This window comes from Engystomops pustulosus, chromosome 7 (assembly GCF_040894005.1).
Source record: "Engystomops pustulosus chromosome 7, aEngPut4.maternal, whole genome shotgun sequence".
Classification (NCBI taxonomy): Eukaryota; Metazoa; Chordata; class Amphibia; order Anura; family Leptodactylidae; genus Engystomops; species Engystomops pustulosus.
Genome location: NC_092417.1, coordinates 145,103,154 through 145,120,826, shown reverse-complemented (window position 1 = coordinate 145,120,826; position 17,673 = coordinate 145,103,154). Strand labels below are relative to the sequence as shown.

Here is a 17,673-nt window from a genome sequence, read left to right as displayed (position 1 = left end):
TTTTAATAAAAATATTTTATTTAAAAAAATATTTACAAATTAGTAGTATCTAAAAACTTTGGTTGTCCGCTGTATCACACCAGGTTTAGCATCTGCAGATAAGGACTTGGCACCTTCGTTATGCGGACACATTCAGTTATCATACTTCTGTTGAGCGCTCTATCACACTGAAAGAATAAAAAGAGTTGTTAACCTCTGTATATATCAGGGCCCTGGTGAGTAATGTCACTATGAATAAGCTAAACAGTTTTTGGGAGGTAATTTTTTTTTGTTAGTTTTGTGTAAGTGAGGGAAGTTCTATCTTGGAAAATTACCTGTGGTCCTCTAGTAGGTCTCTGTAGGGAGAGCTGTCATGGGATAACTCACCAGTCACCACTTCCATTTTTCTGTAGGATATGAGTAGGGGAGAATTAGTTCAGTTGGGAAGGGCTCTATACTGCCATCTTTGTTTTGGTTCTGTGTGAGGATGCAAGGCACAGGCTTCCAGTTTGAGAATTTCACTGAAATGCATCACATCACCAGTAATAGAAGAATAAATGAACAGGTCCCAAAAGGAGGCCAAAGTGCTTTGTAGGGTTCCCTTACACAGAACTTACACTGAGAATCCCAAAGCACTAAAATGTGCAGAACTGAAATTCTCCCCAACTGCCTTAAAGGGGTATTCCCATCTGGGCATTCACATTTGATTTAATTCATTTGTCATATATAAACATTTCTTCAATTGGATGTTATTAAAAATAATGTTCCTGTATTAAGATAATTTCTCATAGGAGCAATGTTGTCCCTTAGAAACAAGATGGCTTCCTCGGGTACGACCACCTCACATTATGGAAGTGGTGGCCAGACGTGCACTATTGAGCCCTGCCTGAGCACCCGGCTTCAGCTACATTAACACATGATGGCTGTGGGTTATGCAGTAACTCCTTGGATATTTAATATTCAGAAACTTTTTGTTTCCTTGTGCAATCCCTCCTGCAGAGGTGGCCGTATCCAAAGACTTGTTTTGTTTCTAAGGGACCATAAGACTACATTTATAAGAAATTATCTTCACAGTGGGGGGATTTATTAAAACTGGCACATAAGGCATAATAAATCTTTCCTATTTTATCAGAGATTACAGATTAGGTTCGAAATCATTGCTCTTAGAATGTGAACCTCAAATGTTCCTTGTTTAGAGTTGCAATTGCTCTACTTATTGTGGAGGCAACAGATGACAAGGAGGGTAAACTTGGGCTTCCACCACTACAGCACAAAAAGCCCCCTTTCTTTATGGAGCCTAAGGCCTCATGCACACAACTGTCTGCTCACCCGGGCCATAACCTGGGCGAGCACCCCGTGGGGTGGAGGAGGGATGAGCGCTCCTCACCTCTCCCCTCTCCATAGAAAGACACTGTGTGCTCACCACACCGTGACCGTGTGCCATAGAACGTATCACAGTCATGTGCAAAGGGACTGAGACTGTTTTTGGCATGGCTGTCACCATTGGGGTATGTTTATTCAACAGATTTTGGCAAATATTTTTTTGACCGCTTTTGACACCGGAGTTTGACAGATACTTTCCAGCAGAAAATCTGTAGCAAAATATTCTGTATGAACATATCCCAATATGAAAGATCATGTTAGTACTCTTCTACTTCTCTTAAGCATGGAAAAGAAGAGGGCCAGATTGGATGGGAGTAAACATGAACAACATTCAGGTCCAGCTGGTAATTGACTATGGATTGAGAATCTTTGGATATGTATCCGCCTTAAAGGGAACCTGTCATCAGGGAACTCTATTTCACTAAAGCCAGGTTGCAGAAGCCTATCACACTTGCCGTGCAAAACTGCCTCTATGGCCTTTTCTAAGCATGAGTATTACAATACAATTGTGTGTTATAACTTACCTTGCACCCTGACAAAATCCTGGGGTAGTCACAGGGGTTGGGCTTTGGTTTGGATGCATTTCAAAAAACAACATGGGACTTGCCCAGACTTCCCCCATCTTTGGGCTTCTCCCTTCACCACGGCTCACCAGGCTGTGACCTCTGTGGAGGAGCACAAGGGGGGGGCTAAGATCTGAGGAGCGAGTAATACAAACAAGCCTCACTTTTTTTTTAAATGAATCCAAAGCCCATCCCCTGCGACTCCCCCAGGATTTTGTCACTGCAGGTGTGATGGGCTTCTGTAACCTGTCTTTAGTGAAAATTAGGTCCCTGGTGACAGGTTCTCTTTAAACATAATGAAATATGTCTATATAACACATTATTACACAATACTGAGACATTCAATGGAATTACTCAAGTAGTTCTTGAAGATATGCTTTTTTATTTTCTAGGGTTGTATTCTGCACAGCTTGAGGGACATCTGGTACAAACCAGGCAGCAATAAACTTGATGCAGACAGCCACGTGCTGAAATAATAAAGTAAAACAAAAAAACATAAGATTGGAAAATAAGTAACAAAATAAAAACATCTAAAAACAAAATCTCAAATTGACTTCCCAAAGGTTAAACATTTAGGACCTATACCGTTACATGAAAACATATCAATATCTGATCAGTGGAGGCCAAAACTGGCCCCGGCATTGATCAGCTGCTCATGCCTGAAGCACTACCCAGGGCATTGAACCAGCTGCATTCAGCCCCAAACACTTTGTTGTGCCAAACCAAACTGGAGACATGATCATTTGATCAGTGCTGAGATCCGCTGTCAGTCCCCAGTTATCTCATGTTGATGGCTTTTAGGGGGACAGACACATCCCCTTTAAGATAAAATATAAATTTACAGTTAATGAGGGTCATTTACTAAGGGCCCGATTCGCGTTTTCCCGACGTGTTACCCGAATATTTCCGATTTGCGCCGATTTTACCTGAATTGCCCCGGGATTTTTGAGCACGCGATCGGATTGTGGCGCATCCGCGCCGGCATGCACGCGACGGAAATCGGGGGGCGTGGCCGTAAAAAAAACCTGACGGATTCGGACAAACCGCCGCATTTAAAAAAAAAAAGTGTCGCTCGACACGCGCTTACCTTCACCCACGATAGGACAGTGAACTTCAGTGCATTCCGACGGTCTTCAGCGCAGCAGTGACACCTGGTGGACGTTGGAGGAACTGCCTTAGTGAATCCCGTCCGAACCCGAATCCACCGCAAAGAACGTGCCGCTGGATCGCGAATGGACCAGGTACGTAAATTTGCCCCAATGTGTGTGAAGTCATGTTAAAAAATGTGGTCAAATCTCTGTGTACTAAATCTTCTCAATATTGGGCAAAACATAAATCCAGCTCCATACAAATTATACAGCTTTTTATTGTTTACCTCAAATACTATGACAAATCCAAGCCGAGCAGCAAAAATATGCCAGAACTGCACAGAAAAACTGTAGTCATCATTACGGTAATCTCGATATCTGAAGGTAAAGAGCAAAACAAGTATATGAAACCACAATACTATACCAGGAAAGTACAGTACAAATATAAAAGGTACTGCTCCGATATAAATATTCCCTTAGATGAGCTTTTCAATATTTGCTTCTATGGAGCATTGAAAGACCAAGCATTGACAAAGATCTGCTGCAATAGAAACACGCGTCGGGGTGCACGCCAGGTATTATCATGTCCTTCCTTTTGTCACATTAGCTCTCATTCAGTTTGTATCACTTACATTTGCTCATCACTTGCGGTGGTTCAACCTTTTTGACATCTGCTTCTATGATAGTATATCCGTTAGCTACATAAGGGTGTTCTACCATCACTGTTTTACCTTTACCTCTGTTGAGTACTGCTTACTATATCCATGGGTCTCTAATACTCTTTATTATGGGGCAGATTTACTTACCCGGTCCATTCGCGATCCAGCGGCGCGTTCTCTGCGCTGGATTCGAGTCCGGCCGGGATTTATTAAGGTAGTTCCTCCGCCGTCCACCAGATGGCGCTGCTGTGCTGAAAAGCATCGGAACGCGCTGAAGTTCACCGAGCTGGGCTGAGTGAAGGTAAGCGCAAGCTCCGCGACAGATTTTTTGTTTTTTAAATGCGCCAGTTTTTCCGAATCCGTCGGGTTTTCATTCGGCCACGCCCCCGATTTCCGTCGCGTGCATGCCGGCGCCGATGCGCCACAATCCGATCGCGTGTGACAAAATCCCGGGGCAATTCAGGGGAAATCGGCGCAAATCGGAAATATTTGGGTAACACATCGGGAAAACGCGAATCGGGCCCTTAGGGGGTCATTTACTATGTGTTTAGATTATGTGTCTTAGGATGTATTACCTGGCATGCTTTCTTGTATTTCTTCTGAGATCCTTCTCAGTCTTTTTTATACATTTTTATTGTTGTCCACTAATAAAGATTTACATTTTTGTGTAATTGTATTGAAGCCTTGTTCTTTCCTCTTGTTTTCTCCTTTTTGGTATTTTTTTTATGGAACATTCAAGCAAATCTCCTAAAATCCTGGAGTCTTACCAGATGAAGAGCCCTTCCGACACGTATTTGATACAATCTCAATAATCATTTTTAGTAAAACTTTTTTAGTGCATTAACAGCAAGACTTGTTTTCGACCGGAATTCATGTATTTTAAAGGGGTGGTCAACTTTTTGCCTAGTTAAAAGGTATATTCTGATCTTTTATGGTGAAAGGGTAACATGTGCAACTCTGATCCCCTATAGCTTCCAATTGCCTAGGACTCCAGGAGAAAGGGAAAAAAAAAACAACCCTAGCCAAGTTTGGTGGGGTCAACTGACTATCTATAAGGGCATCCTGATCTTCAATAGAAGATGGGTCTAGTATGTTTAATTTGTAAAGTTTTGCTCTTTGAGAAGATCATCTACTGTCAGATGTCGATAATGGCTTGACAAGGAGTCGTGAATGTTTGGGGCCTGTTATTGAAAGGACATAGGCGGGTACCTGCATTCTGTGGTGTTTGGGTACAGGGACTCTTCCACTACTGTCCGCTTGTCAAAGTCTTGTGTATGAAAAGTTGATAGGCTTTGGTTGATGTATCCGGTAAGACAGCTAAAATGAAAAAGGGAGACCATTTATGAAGAATTAAGAGGTTAATCTGCATCAAAACAGAATAGTCCATGCTCTTAAAATACCTACAAGGAATGGGTAATAAATAAATTAGATAGATCATCTTTTTACTAGGACTTACTCTATGTCCTCTTTCCCCTGGGCACATGGTCCATATGCATATCGATATATAAGCCTGGGGATGAATTCAGATGTAATTGCAATGACCAGACCATTTGTGATGACCGCTAGAACTCCCACTGCTTCGAGAACTTGCAACCAGATACCTGAAAAAGAAGCAGACATTATCACAATACAATAGACAATAAACCAAAGGGTAGATCTATGTTCACTAAACATTTGCAATATATATTGTACCCATATATCAGCTAATTTAAACCATAGGAGATCACGTATGTCTGTCAATAGGACTACTAAAATATCCGCTTCTGAGAACCTTCACAAAAATGTACATATGTTGATGGCAGTGTATTGTATAATAAATCAAACAATAGTATGTTTAACATTGTCTCAAGGAGCCAACACATTTGCCAATTGTTCATGTTCATGTCCCACAAAGGGGATATGGCGGCACAAGAAATGGACCTATTTGTAACCAGAAACACAGGGATAATCCACACACTCAGAGGCATAACTACAGGGGCTTTGGGGCCCACAGTGTCATGGGCCCCGTCATCCGACCTGACACACTAAAGAGTGGAGCATGTGCACCATTATATAGATTGTGCAGCATAATAAGTACAGCATACTATGTATATAACATATATGTGATGTGTATATGCTGTATCTTCTATATCTGATATAAGCTATTGGTACACAATCCTTTAAACAATCTCACCTATGTCATTTGCTTTTCTCGGCACCATTCGGCGCTGTAACCGGGTCATTTTGATGGCATCAAGACGAAGTTCCAGCACATTGTTGATTAAGGCAAGAAGAGGAGCCAAAGGGAAGGCAGCCACAAATATTGTGGTGAAGCTGTATTGGATGACTGTAGAGATAGACACAAGAGATTTATTATATGTCACTAGGTGTAATAGAAGGGGTGACATTATATAATGTGATAATGAATGCACAATACTCACCCATTTCCAGAAACTCATCAAACAAACTGAAGATATGGACATCCACCAGTCGGTAATTTTGTCTCCATGTTTCTGTTGTATGCCTCTCTGAGCCCTTCTCACTGTGTACCCTGCTCCGCCTATCCTTTAGTGTTCTATACTTATACTTAAGGAATCTATGGAGAGAAGGTCATTGTTAAATTCTAGGCAAAATAATTAAGATTCTTTTTATTGCTTAAAACATAAAAGTTGTCTAATAAGACAATGGACTTTTTGGCAGATTCCATTGTAGGCATGAAAGATAGGTATATTGCAGGAGGCCCAGATGAACCAACCATTAATTTATTTTTAATCAAAGATTCAACATTGTGACATTCACACTCACGGGGACAGAAATTCCATGCAGTTACTGAGCGTCTGTTTAAGGATCATGATGATACACATCTGTATAAACAGGTCCGTGATGCATCCACTTGGGTGACACTGTAATGAGAGAGAGAAGATTACAAACCACATAAATTTTCCTGTTCATAAAATGAATGGAGTTTTCCAGGATCAAGAGAGGCATCAATATTAGGGTTCATTCACAAGGCCGCCTGTGGGGAAGTACATGCGGCCGCATATACGTCCCCATAGACGTCAATGGCGACATGGCTGCGGTACGGTGCCTCACATGTAATGTAATATAAACAGCCCTCTTCTATAAATATAAACTGCTCCCTACAATATATAGGGCCCCCTTTAATAAATATATGTAGTCAGCCTATAATATATACAGTTCCCCTAATAATAAATACATACAGCCCCCTATAATAAAAATATATACAGCTCCCCTCTAATATATATACGGTCCCTTTATTAAATATATACAGCCCCCGATATTAAATATATACAGCTCCCCCAATAATAAATATACACAGCCCCCTATAATAAATATATATAGCCCCCTATTAATATATACAGGCTCCCCTATAATTCAAATATACAGCCTCCTGCAGTAACGATAAACTGCATTCTGCCCACGATAAAATAATAAAATTGTACTCACTTTCCTCCGTTCCCTGGATGCGTACCGATCTCTCCTTCCCTCACGGTGTCAGCATAGTGGCACAGTGTCTGATGTCACTTTGTCGCTAGCGGCAGGATGCCGACCTCCTGTGTGCGCTGCGATTGCCTATGGCAGAGCAGGGAATTTATTGTTCCCTCGCTCTGCCATAGATTAAAGTGTACTGCACATTCCAGTTCTTTTTTAGAGAAAGGTCGGAGAGCCAGACCCGACTGTGCTGTGGGCGATTCAGGCGGCCATGTGACTGCCCAAATTGCTAACAATTGGTGGGGGCCCCTTTAAGGGTAAAGTGGTGGGGGCCCTGGGTCCACGCCTCCCTTAATCCGACCCTGGTAGCCTTTGTGGTCTACTTGTAGCCCTTCTTCTCCTCTGAGTTCTTCACATAAAAATAGATGCAAATCTGCAATACCCTACACTTATAGATACTGTGCAGGTAGGCAGACACTGAAGAGGCTGTGACCCCTTTAAACTGCTTATAAAGTCAACTCTGACCTGATATTAGTGGTCTGTCCTAAGGGCAGATCAAACATCTGTAATCCAAAAAGAAAAAACCCTCCTAAAACCAAGTACACTTACTTCTTCCAGCCTCCACTCTCCAGCGATTCGTATATAGTTTCCTGGGTATCCGTTTATTCTAATAATAAGAGAAAGAGTTAGTTTAATGTTTCTTATTTTCTCCAAAACATATGCAAATGCAGCTGTTACACAGTGTTAAATGAGCTGCCCATTTTGGACAATCACTTCAGTTTTTAAGGTCCATTAAATTTATACAACCACGAGTATCCTGCCACTGAGACCCCCAGGGATCAAGTGTAATCTGTTGGAGTCTAGGAGGTGTCCAACAAGCATGGAAAAAAAAAATAAGGTTTTAGGGCAGTTCCATGTGGGATTTACTTGCATTGGGTCAACCACCATACTGGGAGAGTGAATAAGACTTTAAGGGGGTTTGACCATTGTCCCTAATGATCTGTGTAACATTTATGTGAGCTGTTAGTAGCAGCAGGACTGTGAAAAATCGATATACAATTGAGTATTGTAGTTTCAAGTGCAAAAGAACCATCTTACTCTCATGTTATACATGGTGATCTTATCTACCTGCTGTAAAACTTCTAATAGAAGGCACTTACATTCCAATAATATTCTTCATCATACTTAAGAACACCCGACTTACAGACAACTCCTAGTTACAAACGGACCTCTGGATGTCGGTAATTCACTGTACTTTAGCCTTAGGGTGCAATAATCAGCTGTAGGAGTTATAAAAGGTGTCTGCAGTTAAGCTTTAATGTTAATCCTGGCTCTTATGACAACCCAATTGTCACAGAGACCAAAAACAATTCTGGCTTGGGTTACAATTATAAACTACACAGTTACGACTTACATACAAATTCAACTTAAGAACTGCCTGTACATCAAAGTAATAATAGTTACCTTCCCAGAAAGAACGCCACATAGAAGAGGGACGAAAAGTGGGTGACAAATTGAAACGTAAACACTTTACTTGTGAAGCTGTTCTCCCGCTCAGTAAAATTCCGAGGTTTCTCTGGGTGGAGACAAGAAAGGAATGTTGGTACCAAAGTCATTAGTTCTGAGATTTACTCAATGTCCAAGAAACATGTTTTGGTCTACCAACAAACTATCCTGAATTTCTAAAATTGCTTAAAGGTGATTACTGGAGATTCCGATCCAGCAATCAAGAAGACATTTAGCCATTTTCAACTGTTTCAAGATGTCGCTTTAACAGGTTCACGACCGCCCGCCGTGTATTCACGGCAGCGGTCGGGTCCCGGTGCATGGAGAGGACCAGCACCGAACGCGGGTGTTTTCTTGCTGCGTTTAACCCTGTAACGGAAAATCGCGCCCAAAGTAAAAAATGCCATTTTAAAAAAAATTAAAAAGTGATCAAAAGTTTGTAAAGTCCTAAAAATAATATCATTGAAAACAATATTAGTAATATTAAGTCTCAAAAAATGACACCACCCACAGCTCCATACACCGAAGTATGAAAAAGTCATTAGCACAAGAAGACGGCAAAATTTTTAAAAAATATTTGTACAGGAGGTTTTAATTTTTGTAAATGTTTGAAAACATTATAAAACCTATACAAATTTGGTATCTGCGTAATCGTATTGACCCAAAGAATAAAGTGGACCTGTCATTTGGGGCGTGAAGTGAAAGCCGTACAATCCAAGCCCACAAGAAAACGGCGCAAATGTGTTTTTTCACCATTTTCACTGCATTTGAAATTTTTTTCCCGCTTCCCAGTACACGGGAATATTCAATGAATATTATGAAGTGCAATTTGTTATGCAGAAAACAAGCCGTCACACAGCTCTTTACGTGTGAAAATAAAAAAGTTATAGATTTTTGAAGGTGGGGAGTGAAAAATGGAAATGAAAAATCAGGAAAGGGCCCGGTCCTGAACCGGTTAACAATTCCAGAGCTGCCTTCCTAGTTAGGTTCTCCAGTGTCATAAGTTCTCTACCTGTCATATGAATTTGAGCTTGGTTTCCATACACTGACGCTATGAAGTGTAGTTTCTTCCTTAGCTCTGAAACACTTAGACTAGATACACACTGCCGTTGCGCGTCGTACCGTAGCATGGCGGGCGCACGGGGAGAAGAGGAGGAGGTGAGCGCCACTCACCCCCTGCCCCTCACTATAGGGATGTATGGCACGGCGCCATAATACGTAAAAAGAGAAGACATGTCCTATCCTTTTCCGGGGTACGGAGCGGTACAGTGCCGCACGTGTGCTATACCGTACTGCACCCGAAGGGTGCCGTGCGCCCATTGCCATCTATGGGGGACGTATATACGTCGGCCATATACATGTCCCCCATGCGGCAGTGTGAATGTAGCCTTAGGCTGCATTCACACTGCCGTATGGGGGACATGTATATGGCCGATGACAATGGGCGCACGGCGCCCTACAGGAGCAGTACGGTATAGCACAGGTGCGGCACTGTACCGTTCCGTATCCCGTGAAAAGATAGGACATGTCGTGCGCCATGTTCCTCTATGGAGAGGTGCGGGGGTGAGCAGCGCTACGCTTCTGCCTTTGATGCACAAAATTCAAGCAACTCACCCAGATTACATAAATAAGTGGCGATTACACGATTCACCTGCAAAGACAAAGGGAAAACCGTAAAGTAGAGTCACGTCCAGGACCAACAAATCATTAAAAATGTGGGATGATGGGGTGATTGTCACTATGGCGCACACTGGTAGTCAAAAGTGATTCGGAGAGTACTTCACAACAAAAGTGTTTATTGGTGTCTCGGTAACACAACACATTTCGGAATCAGCGGCAATTCCTTTTTCAAGTGAGGAGAGACTAGAAGCTCAGGTCTTAAGGTCTTAAGAAGCTCTGGGAAGACACTTACTGTAAGACCTGAGCTTCTAGTCTCTCCTCACTTGAAAAAGGAATCGCCGCTGATTCTGAAACGTGTTGTGTTACCAAGACACCAATTTGTTGTGAAGTACTCTCCGAATCACTTTTGACTAGCAGTGTGCGCCATAGTGACAATCACCCCATCATCCCATGCATCTGATCCAGACCGGTGTGGCTACTGCGCTCTGATGATCCCGTCAACAGACAGCACCTGATTGGTACTCAGCTCAAGCCTTCCACTAGTGTTGTGCCTGGAACAACTATCTGGTGAGCCTCTTTCCTCCCCCATCTGAATTTGTCCATTGCTGTACAAACTACTACTCTATGAGCGCTTTTTGGTCTTTCCCTGTTCGCCTCTCCTATACATCATTAAAAATGTGTAATGTTTCAACCACAAACACATTTTACAAATCAGTATGTGGAGGATAAGATGGACATTGCATAGATGACAATGACATCACTTGCAGGCAAATGAGACAAAACAAAGAATTTAAGGGCTACAAGAGTAGCGCTGGACATTTTACAGTACAACAACCTGCAACTGCCTAAAATTTCCTAAAGGGGTTTCACCACGAACACAAGTTATGTTAGGATAGGGCCTAACTTGCTGATCGGTGGGGGTCTCAGTGATGAGACTCCCACTGATCACAAAAACGAGGAGTCTGATGGAGCAGACGGACGTGCATGACTGTTCTGCTCCATTAATCTCAATGGAGCTGATGTCGCCCTTAAATTGCTGAGCGCTGCACCCGGCGATGTATGTTGGCTCCATAGAGATTAATGGAGCAGAACGGTCATGCGCGGCCGTCTGCTCCATTAGTCTAATGGGGTGGTGAGGGGTCCGATGGAAGTACCTGAGACCCCATTGGACCCCTCGTTTTCGTGATCTGTGGGGGTCTCATCACTGAGACCCCCACCGATCAGCAAGTTAGGCCCTATTCTGTGGATAGATCCTAACTTGTGTTTGTGGGAAAACCCCTTTAAGGTTTGTGCAGACAGTTTACCCCAGGCTTTCTCAAATAATAGCTTTAAAGGAGGTACTTTGTAAATGTTACTTACTCCTAGCAGCACTATATATAAATTATTTATTTTCAGGGGACACAGTACAGTTTATCAATGAGCTCTGGTTAGATTAGTAGGTTCAGGTATTATTTTCTATTATATTTCTAGAGCAGACTGGGTGGCAGTATTGTATTCTAGGGCATAGTGTGTGGCAGTACTATGTTGGTGGCACAGAGGGTGGCCCTATAAAAGGTAAGATAGAGAGAATATCCAATGCAATAAAAAGATACCTCTGCAAGCACAAATCATGACTGGACGAAATCGTTATTGTGGTCTAGGCCAAATAGACAGGAAAAAGTGAGGAAAACTACAATAAAAGTAAATGTCACATGTGAATCGCTGGATTTAAATAATATTATATATTCTATCCCTCATTGATAGGTAGTCAGATAAACCTATTGCCATACAGACAGGGCCGTAATTACAGGGGAAGCAGCCATAGCAGCATTCCCCGTCAGATCCTAGTGCTTCATGCCTATGAGGAAGCTTTCCACAGTGTTTCCTTCCAAAGTGTTGACCTCCCATTGTGACCCCGGACCTGTTCCTGATTCTGCTCCTTTGCTGCCAGCCCCGATTTCTTGCTCCGTCCCCGACCACGCACCACACCTACCTTGATGGTCTGCCTGTTCCTGACCATCAGACTGACCAGTGATCTTGTACCTCGACTTTGGAAGCACCGTGGACAAGTCTCGCCTGTGGAATGACCTGGTTGTACTACACTGTAGCAAGACCATCCTGCTTTGCGGCAGGCTCTGGTTAAGACCGGAAGCCACTTAGAGTCCGGTCCCAGGTTTCTGCTTACATCATTGTCTGCGGTGGTCCAGGCGGTTCACTACTCCAAATCCTGACACCCACCACATGCCTCCCAGTAGATAGGTAGTCCCAGCACATACCCCCAGTAGATAGCTAGCCACAGCACATACTCCCAGTAAATAGGAAGCCACAGCACATGCCCTCAAGTAAATAGGTAGCCACAGCACATGCCACCCCCAGTATATAGGTAGCCACAGCATATGCTTCCCATGAGATAGGTAGTAACAGCACATGCCTCCCTGTAGATAGGTAACCCCAGCACATACCCCCAGTATATAGGTAGCCACAACACATGCCCCCAAGTAGATAGGTAGCCACAGCACATGCCCCCAAGTAGATAGGTAGCCACAGCACATGCCCCCAAGTAGATAGGTAGCCACAGCACATGCCCACAGTATATACTCCCAGTAGATAAGTAGCCACCGCGAGCTCCTCATCACTCCCACGCTCTTCTCTTTGACCCAGGCTAAGACAATGGCGGCGATGGCACCTGGGTTGTACAAAGGACGTAGACAGCGGTAACATTGCTGCCTGTGTCCAGTGATCAGTCTAACAGACACACACAGCAGCCATCACTAGTTATTAAAGAACTGTCTGAGAGCCAGATGCAGCCAACAAAGGAGCCACATCTGGCTCCCGAGCCATAGGTTCCCTACCCCTGCACTAGAGAATGGAGGATGTGCGACCATTATATACATATTATTCTGTGTATACGCTGTGTGTGTGAGTGTATAAAGTGTATATGGGTGAAGTTTATGATTATGTATGTAGCTATATAAATGTGTGTATGAGTGTAATATGTATATTTTTAAGCTGGAATAGGACCCCATTCATAAATATGCTGTGGGGCCCTGCCTCTCCTAGTTACACCCCTGCATACAGGCAATTTACTATTAGAGTAGGAACACTTTATTGTTCCATATGCCGGTTTGTATTCTGTAATGTAATATTATATTTGCATATGTCCCCTATGATTTTTTAGTTATGGGGGAGATTTATCATCAAGTTTCAGAGGTAAAGCTGTTCTAGTTGCCCATTGAAACCAATCAGAGCTCAGCTTTAATTTTATAAACAGCTGTGGGAAAGCTGAGCTCTGATTGGTTGCCATGGGCTCTTGTTCTGCTCTAAGAGACTTATGATACATCTCCCCCTATTTTTCTATACCACTAGTAGCATATTATTTATTAAACCTGCTAAACCCTTACTATGGAACATCTATCTGAAAAAATTAACAGAGGTGATGCAGGACATTGTTAAATTGGCATTTTCTATTCAATAAGGTACCTTGGTCATGATGACAATGGTGAGGTAATGAAGTACAGCTCCAGACATGACAGCCGCTGTGTTGGCATGTTCACTTAGGAAAGGCCAGGATGAACGCATAAAGAACACGGTCGCCAAAACTCGGTATACCACTAGAGCTTGTGCTATGCCAATCAGAATGGCGATCTGGTGGAGGAAGAGGAGAAAGAAAACAGGGGTTAAGAGGCAAGGGCACCAGACAATGTAACCTGCATTATATACATTAGATATAACAATGGGACTTCCATACCGTAGCAGCCACTCCTAGAAGAACTGCAGTAGAGCGCAGATAAGAATGCTCATGCTTCTTGATGTCGCACTCATCTTCAATGATGATCTCTAAAGCGAGCTCCTCCTGTGCAAAACAAGAAATGTACATAAGTACAGCAGAAAATACAAAAGGTAAACTCTAGAAAAAATCCCTGGAAAAAAAAAGCTATAAAAAATTTTTTTTGTTAATCCTGGTTCTTATGACAACCCAACATTTTTTAAATCCAATTGTCACAGAGACCAAACAATGATAAAGAATACAGTTCCGACTTACATACAAATTCAACTTAAGAACAAACCTACAGAACCTATCTTTTATGTAACCTGGGGACTGCCTGAATCCAGTGTTTTTACATAGATTTCATTACAATGAGCCACTGGCAAGTAACAAATCTAATGAAACCATACAGTCTTGAGTCTGACGAAGACCCGAAGCTGTCATGGAAACAGATCAAATCAGGGGGATTGGCAACAAAGATGGCGACAACCGTGCTCCATCAAGGAGTTTACACCCACGATCGATGCTAGCAATATGCTGCAAACCTTTTGTATGAAGAGGGCTCAGCCTACACCATTCATAGCTCGCTGATGGATATATCCGTCAGGGAGCATAAGTGGTTAAAAAATGTAACTGGGCTTGTGAAGATGGAGCATATAACTAAGGATGAGCGGACCCATTAAAATTTGAGTTCAGCCAAACCCTATTTTAAATCCCTGTTTCACTGGAGTAATCAGTTTGAGGATGAAATTGAACCTTTAATGTAAACAATTAAAAAGACCCCAATGTGTCAACAAAAGGTTGCGACTTTGCAAGTGGCCTTCAGAAAGACTGGTTCAGGAACTGATCGTTGCCATTCGAGGAGAGCTGGTATTACTCCATGTGGTGATAAAGGTATCAAAGGATACAAACATCAAAACGATGAGTAGAAGTAGGTCCTGAAATTCGTCTACTTGTCCCAAAGCTAGGTTAGGGTCAGCTAGGTTAGGGTCCTAAACAAGCACCTCACAGAAATCAGATTCCTATTAGTGCTTGGGTTCCTACACAAATTGATTACAGAGGTCAGTAAAAGGCAAGTGTCCTCCACAGCTGAGGTCACATCTAAATACCCCTGTCTTGCATACTCCTCCCTGAAAACGCCATCTGGCTATCTACTGCTGCTGTAGGAAAGGCAACTTAATGACGCCTCAGCAAAAAGGCGCATTTAAATACCGGTAATTCCTAAATAATTTCTACTGCTATCATAAAGTCTGGTATGTTGGAATGTGGGTCATCATGATGGAGTAAACGAATGTAAGACCAAGGTCCTATGTGGCCTACAAGAAAAAATACTGTCATACATACATTTTGAGGTAAAAAATGAGGCATATCTTGAAATGTCCGCCGGACATTTATTTTTTGTCAGTAAGACACATTCATCTCCTATTCCAGATGTGCTAAGTGTTGCAAATGACATTTATAATTTCAAACTGTCTAAAATTTGCAACATTTTTGACAAAAAGAACTCCAGACAAAACCGTACTTAAGGAAAACTTCGAAAATGGAAAGAAGTGACTTGCAACATTTGTGCGACATTTTTGAGACATTTGTAAGAAATGTCTCAAAAAGAGATCTGAAAAAAATCCCCTATTTAACACAAGGAAAGAGTGAGATTGATAAATAACGCAAGAAGGAGACCAAAAAAACGACACCCAAAAACTAGCCAAAACTCACAGAGATAAGATAAATGACCTCATTAACCCTTCCTCATGTCATTACAGGCAGGGGGGTCAATTGGGGGGATTCTGGAAACCCTTCTTTAGTGTCACTATAGAAGATTGTCATTCTTTGGGGATCCCTTTGATGGCATATTTCTGCCTCCCTTGGCACCAGACTTATATTGTCACATAATGTACCGAGTTCGGTCTTTATCCCTTTATTTTATTAAGGCTCAGTTCACACTGCCGTTCAGATTTCCTTTTCTAGCTTCCCCGTAAAATGGTAAGTAACTGAAGTCGAACGGATCCATTATAAATCCCCCACCGGGCCTAGCCAATCGTCGGTGACTTTAGAACAACTGGGGCCCAGAATACTGGAGTGGCTGGCTTATGCAGCCTTGGGCACACTATGGTCACGGTGCTTGGTACCGGAGGAAGTGTGCAAGAAATATGGAGGGAGAGACTGATGAAAGAGGTTTCTCCCTGGGGCAACCCCTGAGGGATATATGGGAATTACTGGATGATGGAGGATGGGGAGTCCGTGATGGAGAAGCAGCCTGATACAGGCACTACATGTGTAAATCAGTTTCTTATTGGAAGGGTTGCACACAGCCTGGTAATAGCTTCAGACTGGGCTGGTAGATGAATATGAGTCCGGACAGCAGACCCTGCTCTGAGGCTTAGTCTCCTGACTTGCCCAAGGTGTCAGGCAGCAGGCCTGAGACACCTCTGCTTCCTGGTAGTGTCTCTGGGTGGCAGCTCTGCAAGAGTTACACACTGGACTTGCTTCTCAAATACTGACCCTGCACGACTGCCCATCTGCTCCCACCCACCAGGTTTTTTTATACTTCCCTGATCATTGCTTAACCCCTTAACGCTCTGCGCCGTAGCTCTACGGCGCAGAGGTATAAGGGATGTATGAAGAGGGCTCACGGGCTGAGTCCTCTTCATACAAAGGTGGGGGTTTTTGCATAATGCATAAAACCCCCACCGCTAATAACCGCGGTTGGTGCTAGCACCGATCGCGGCTATTAACCCCCCCGTTGCCGCCGGCAAAGTCGCCGGCGGCATTTAAAAGACGGCGGCGTGCGGGCGATGCCATCTTTTTTTCGATCGCCACGCCCCCGAACGTCATCGGGGGGCGGCGATCGGTTGCCATGGTAGCCTCGTGTCTTCTTTTGACACGAGGCTATCTGGCAGCTGCAGATTCGTTACAATGAGCCAGTGGCTCATTGTAATGAATGTGCTGCAAAAATGCCATATATTGCAATACAGAAGTATTGCAGTATATGGTAGGAACGATCTGACTATCTAGGGTTAATGTACCCTAGATGGTCTAAAAGATAGTGAAAAAAAAAAAGAAAAAAAAAAGTTAAAAAAAAAAAAAAATTTAATAAAATATTAAAAGTTCAAATCACCCCCCTTTCCCTAGAACGGATATAAAACATAATAAACAGTAAAAATCACAAACATATTAGGTATCGCCGCGTCCCAAAATGCCCGATCTATCAAAATATAAAAACGGTTACAGGCGGCGGTGACCTCCGAGGCGGGAAATGGCGCCCAAATGTCCGAAATGCGACTTTTACACCTTTTTACATAATCAAAATGTCGCACAGACCTCAAAATGGTAGCAATGAAAACGTCGCCTCATTTCGCAAAAAATGACACCTCACACATCTCCGTGTCTTCGCGCCAAAGTATGAAAAAGTTATTAGCGTCAGAAGATGGCAAAATTTTTTTTTTCTTTTTTATACACATTCGTTTAATTTTTGAAAATGTATTAAAACACAATAAAACCTATATAAATTTGGTATCACCGCGATCGCACCGAACCAAAGAATAAAGTAGGCGTGTTATTTGGAGCGAAGAGTGAAAGTCGTAAAAACTGAGCCCACAAGAACGTGAGCGTTTTTTTTTTAATTTTTCCACATTTGGAATTTTTTTTCTGCTTCGCAGTACACGGCATGTTAAAATAAATAACATTACGGGAAAGTAAAA

General features: G+C 42.7%; 1 protein-coding gene across 3 annotated transcripts in view; it reads right to left on the bottom strand.

Annotated features, from left to right (window-relative positions):
• ANO9 (anoctamin 9) overlaps window positions 1–17,673 on the bottom strand; it is an 80,838-nt gene continuing 63,165 nt past the window's right edge. For 2 of the 3 annotated variants that reach the window (XM_072118116.1, XM_072118119.1), the window contains 14 exons: window positions 13,958–14,062; window positions 13,690–13,854; window positions 10,225–10,261; window positions 8,569–8,680; window positions 7,714–7,771; window positions 6,457–6,554; window positions 6,093–6,247; window positions 5,846–5,998; window positions 5,129–5,273; window positions 4,882–4,989; window positions 3,301–3,391; window positions 2,280–2,392; window positions 315–386; window positions 1–167 (listed from right to left, as the gene is read on the bottom strand). In XM_072118116.1, the coding sequence (XP_071974217.1) occupies window positions 140–167; window positions 315–386; window positions 2,280–2,392; window positions 3,301–3,391; window positions 4,882–4,989; window positions 5,129–5,273; window positions 5,846–5,998; window positions 6,093–6,247; window positions 6,457–6,554; window positions 7,714–7,771; window positions 8,569–8,680; window positions 10,225–10,261; window positions 13,690–13,854; window positions 13,958–14,062 (1,440 nt within the window). In that variant the 3' untranslated portion in view covers window positions 1–139. The remainder of the gene's footprint in view (window positions 168–314; window positions 387–2,279; window positions 2,393–3,300; window positions 3,392–4,881; window positions 4,990–5,128; window positions 5,274–5,845; window positions 5,999–6,092; window positions 6,248–6,456; window positions 6,555–7,713; window positions 7,772–8,568; window positions 8,681–10,224; window positions 10,262–13,689; window positions 13,855–13,957; window positions 14,063–17,673) is intronic. The other variant, XM_072118117.1, reaches the window with a different exon arrangement.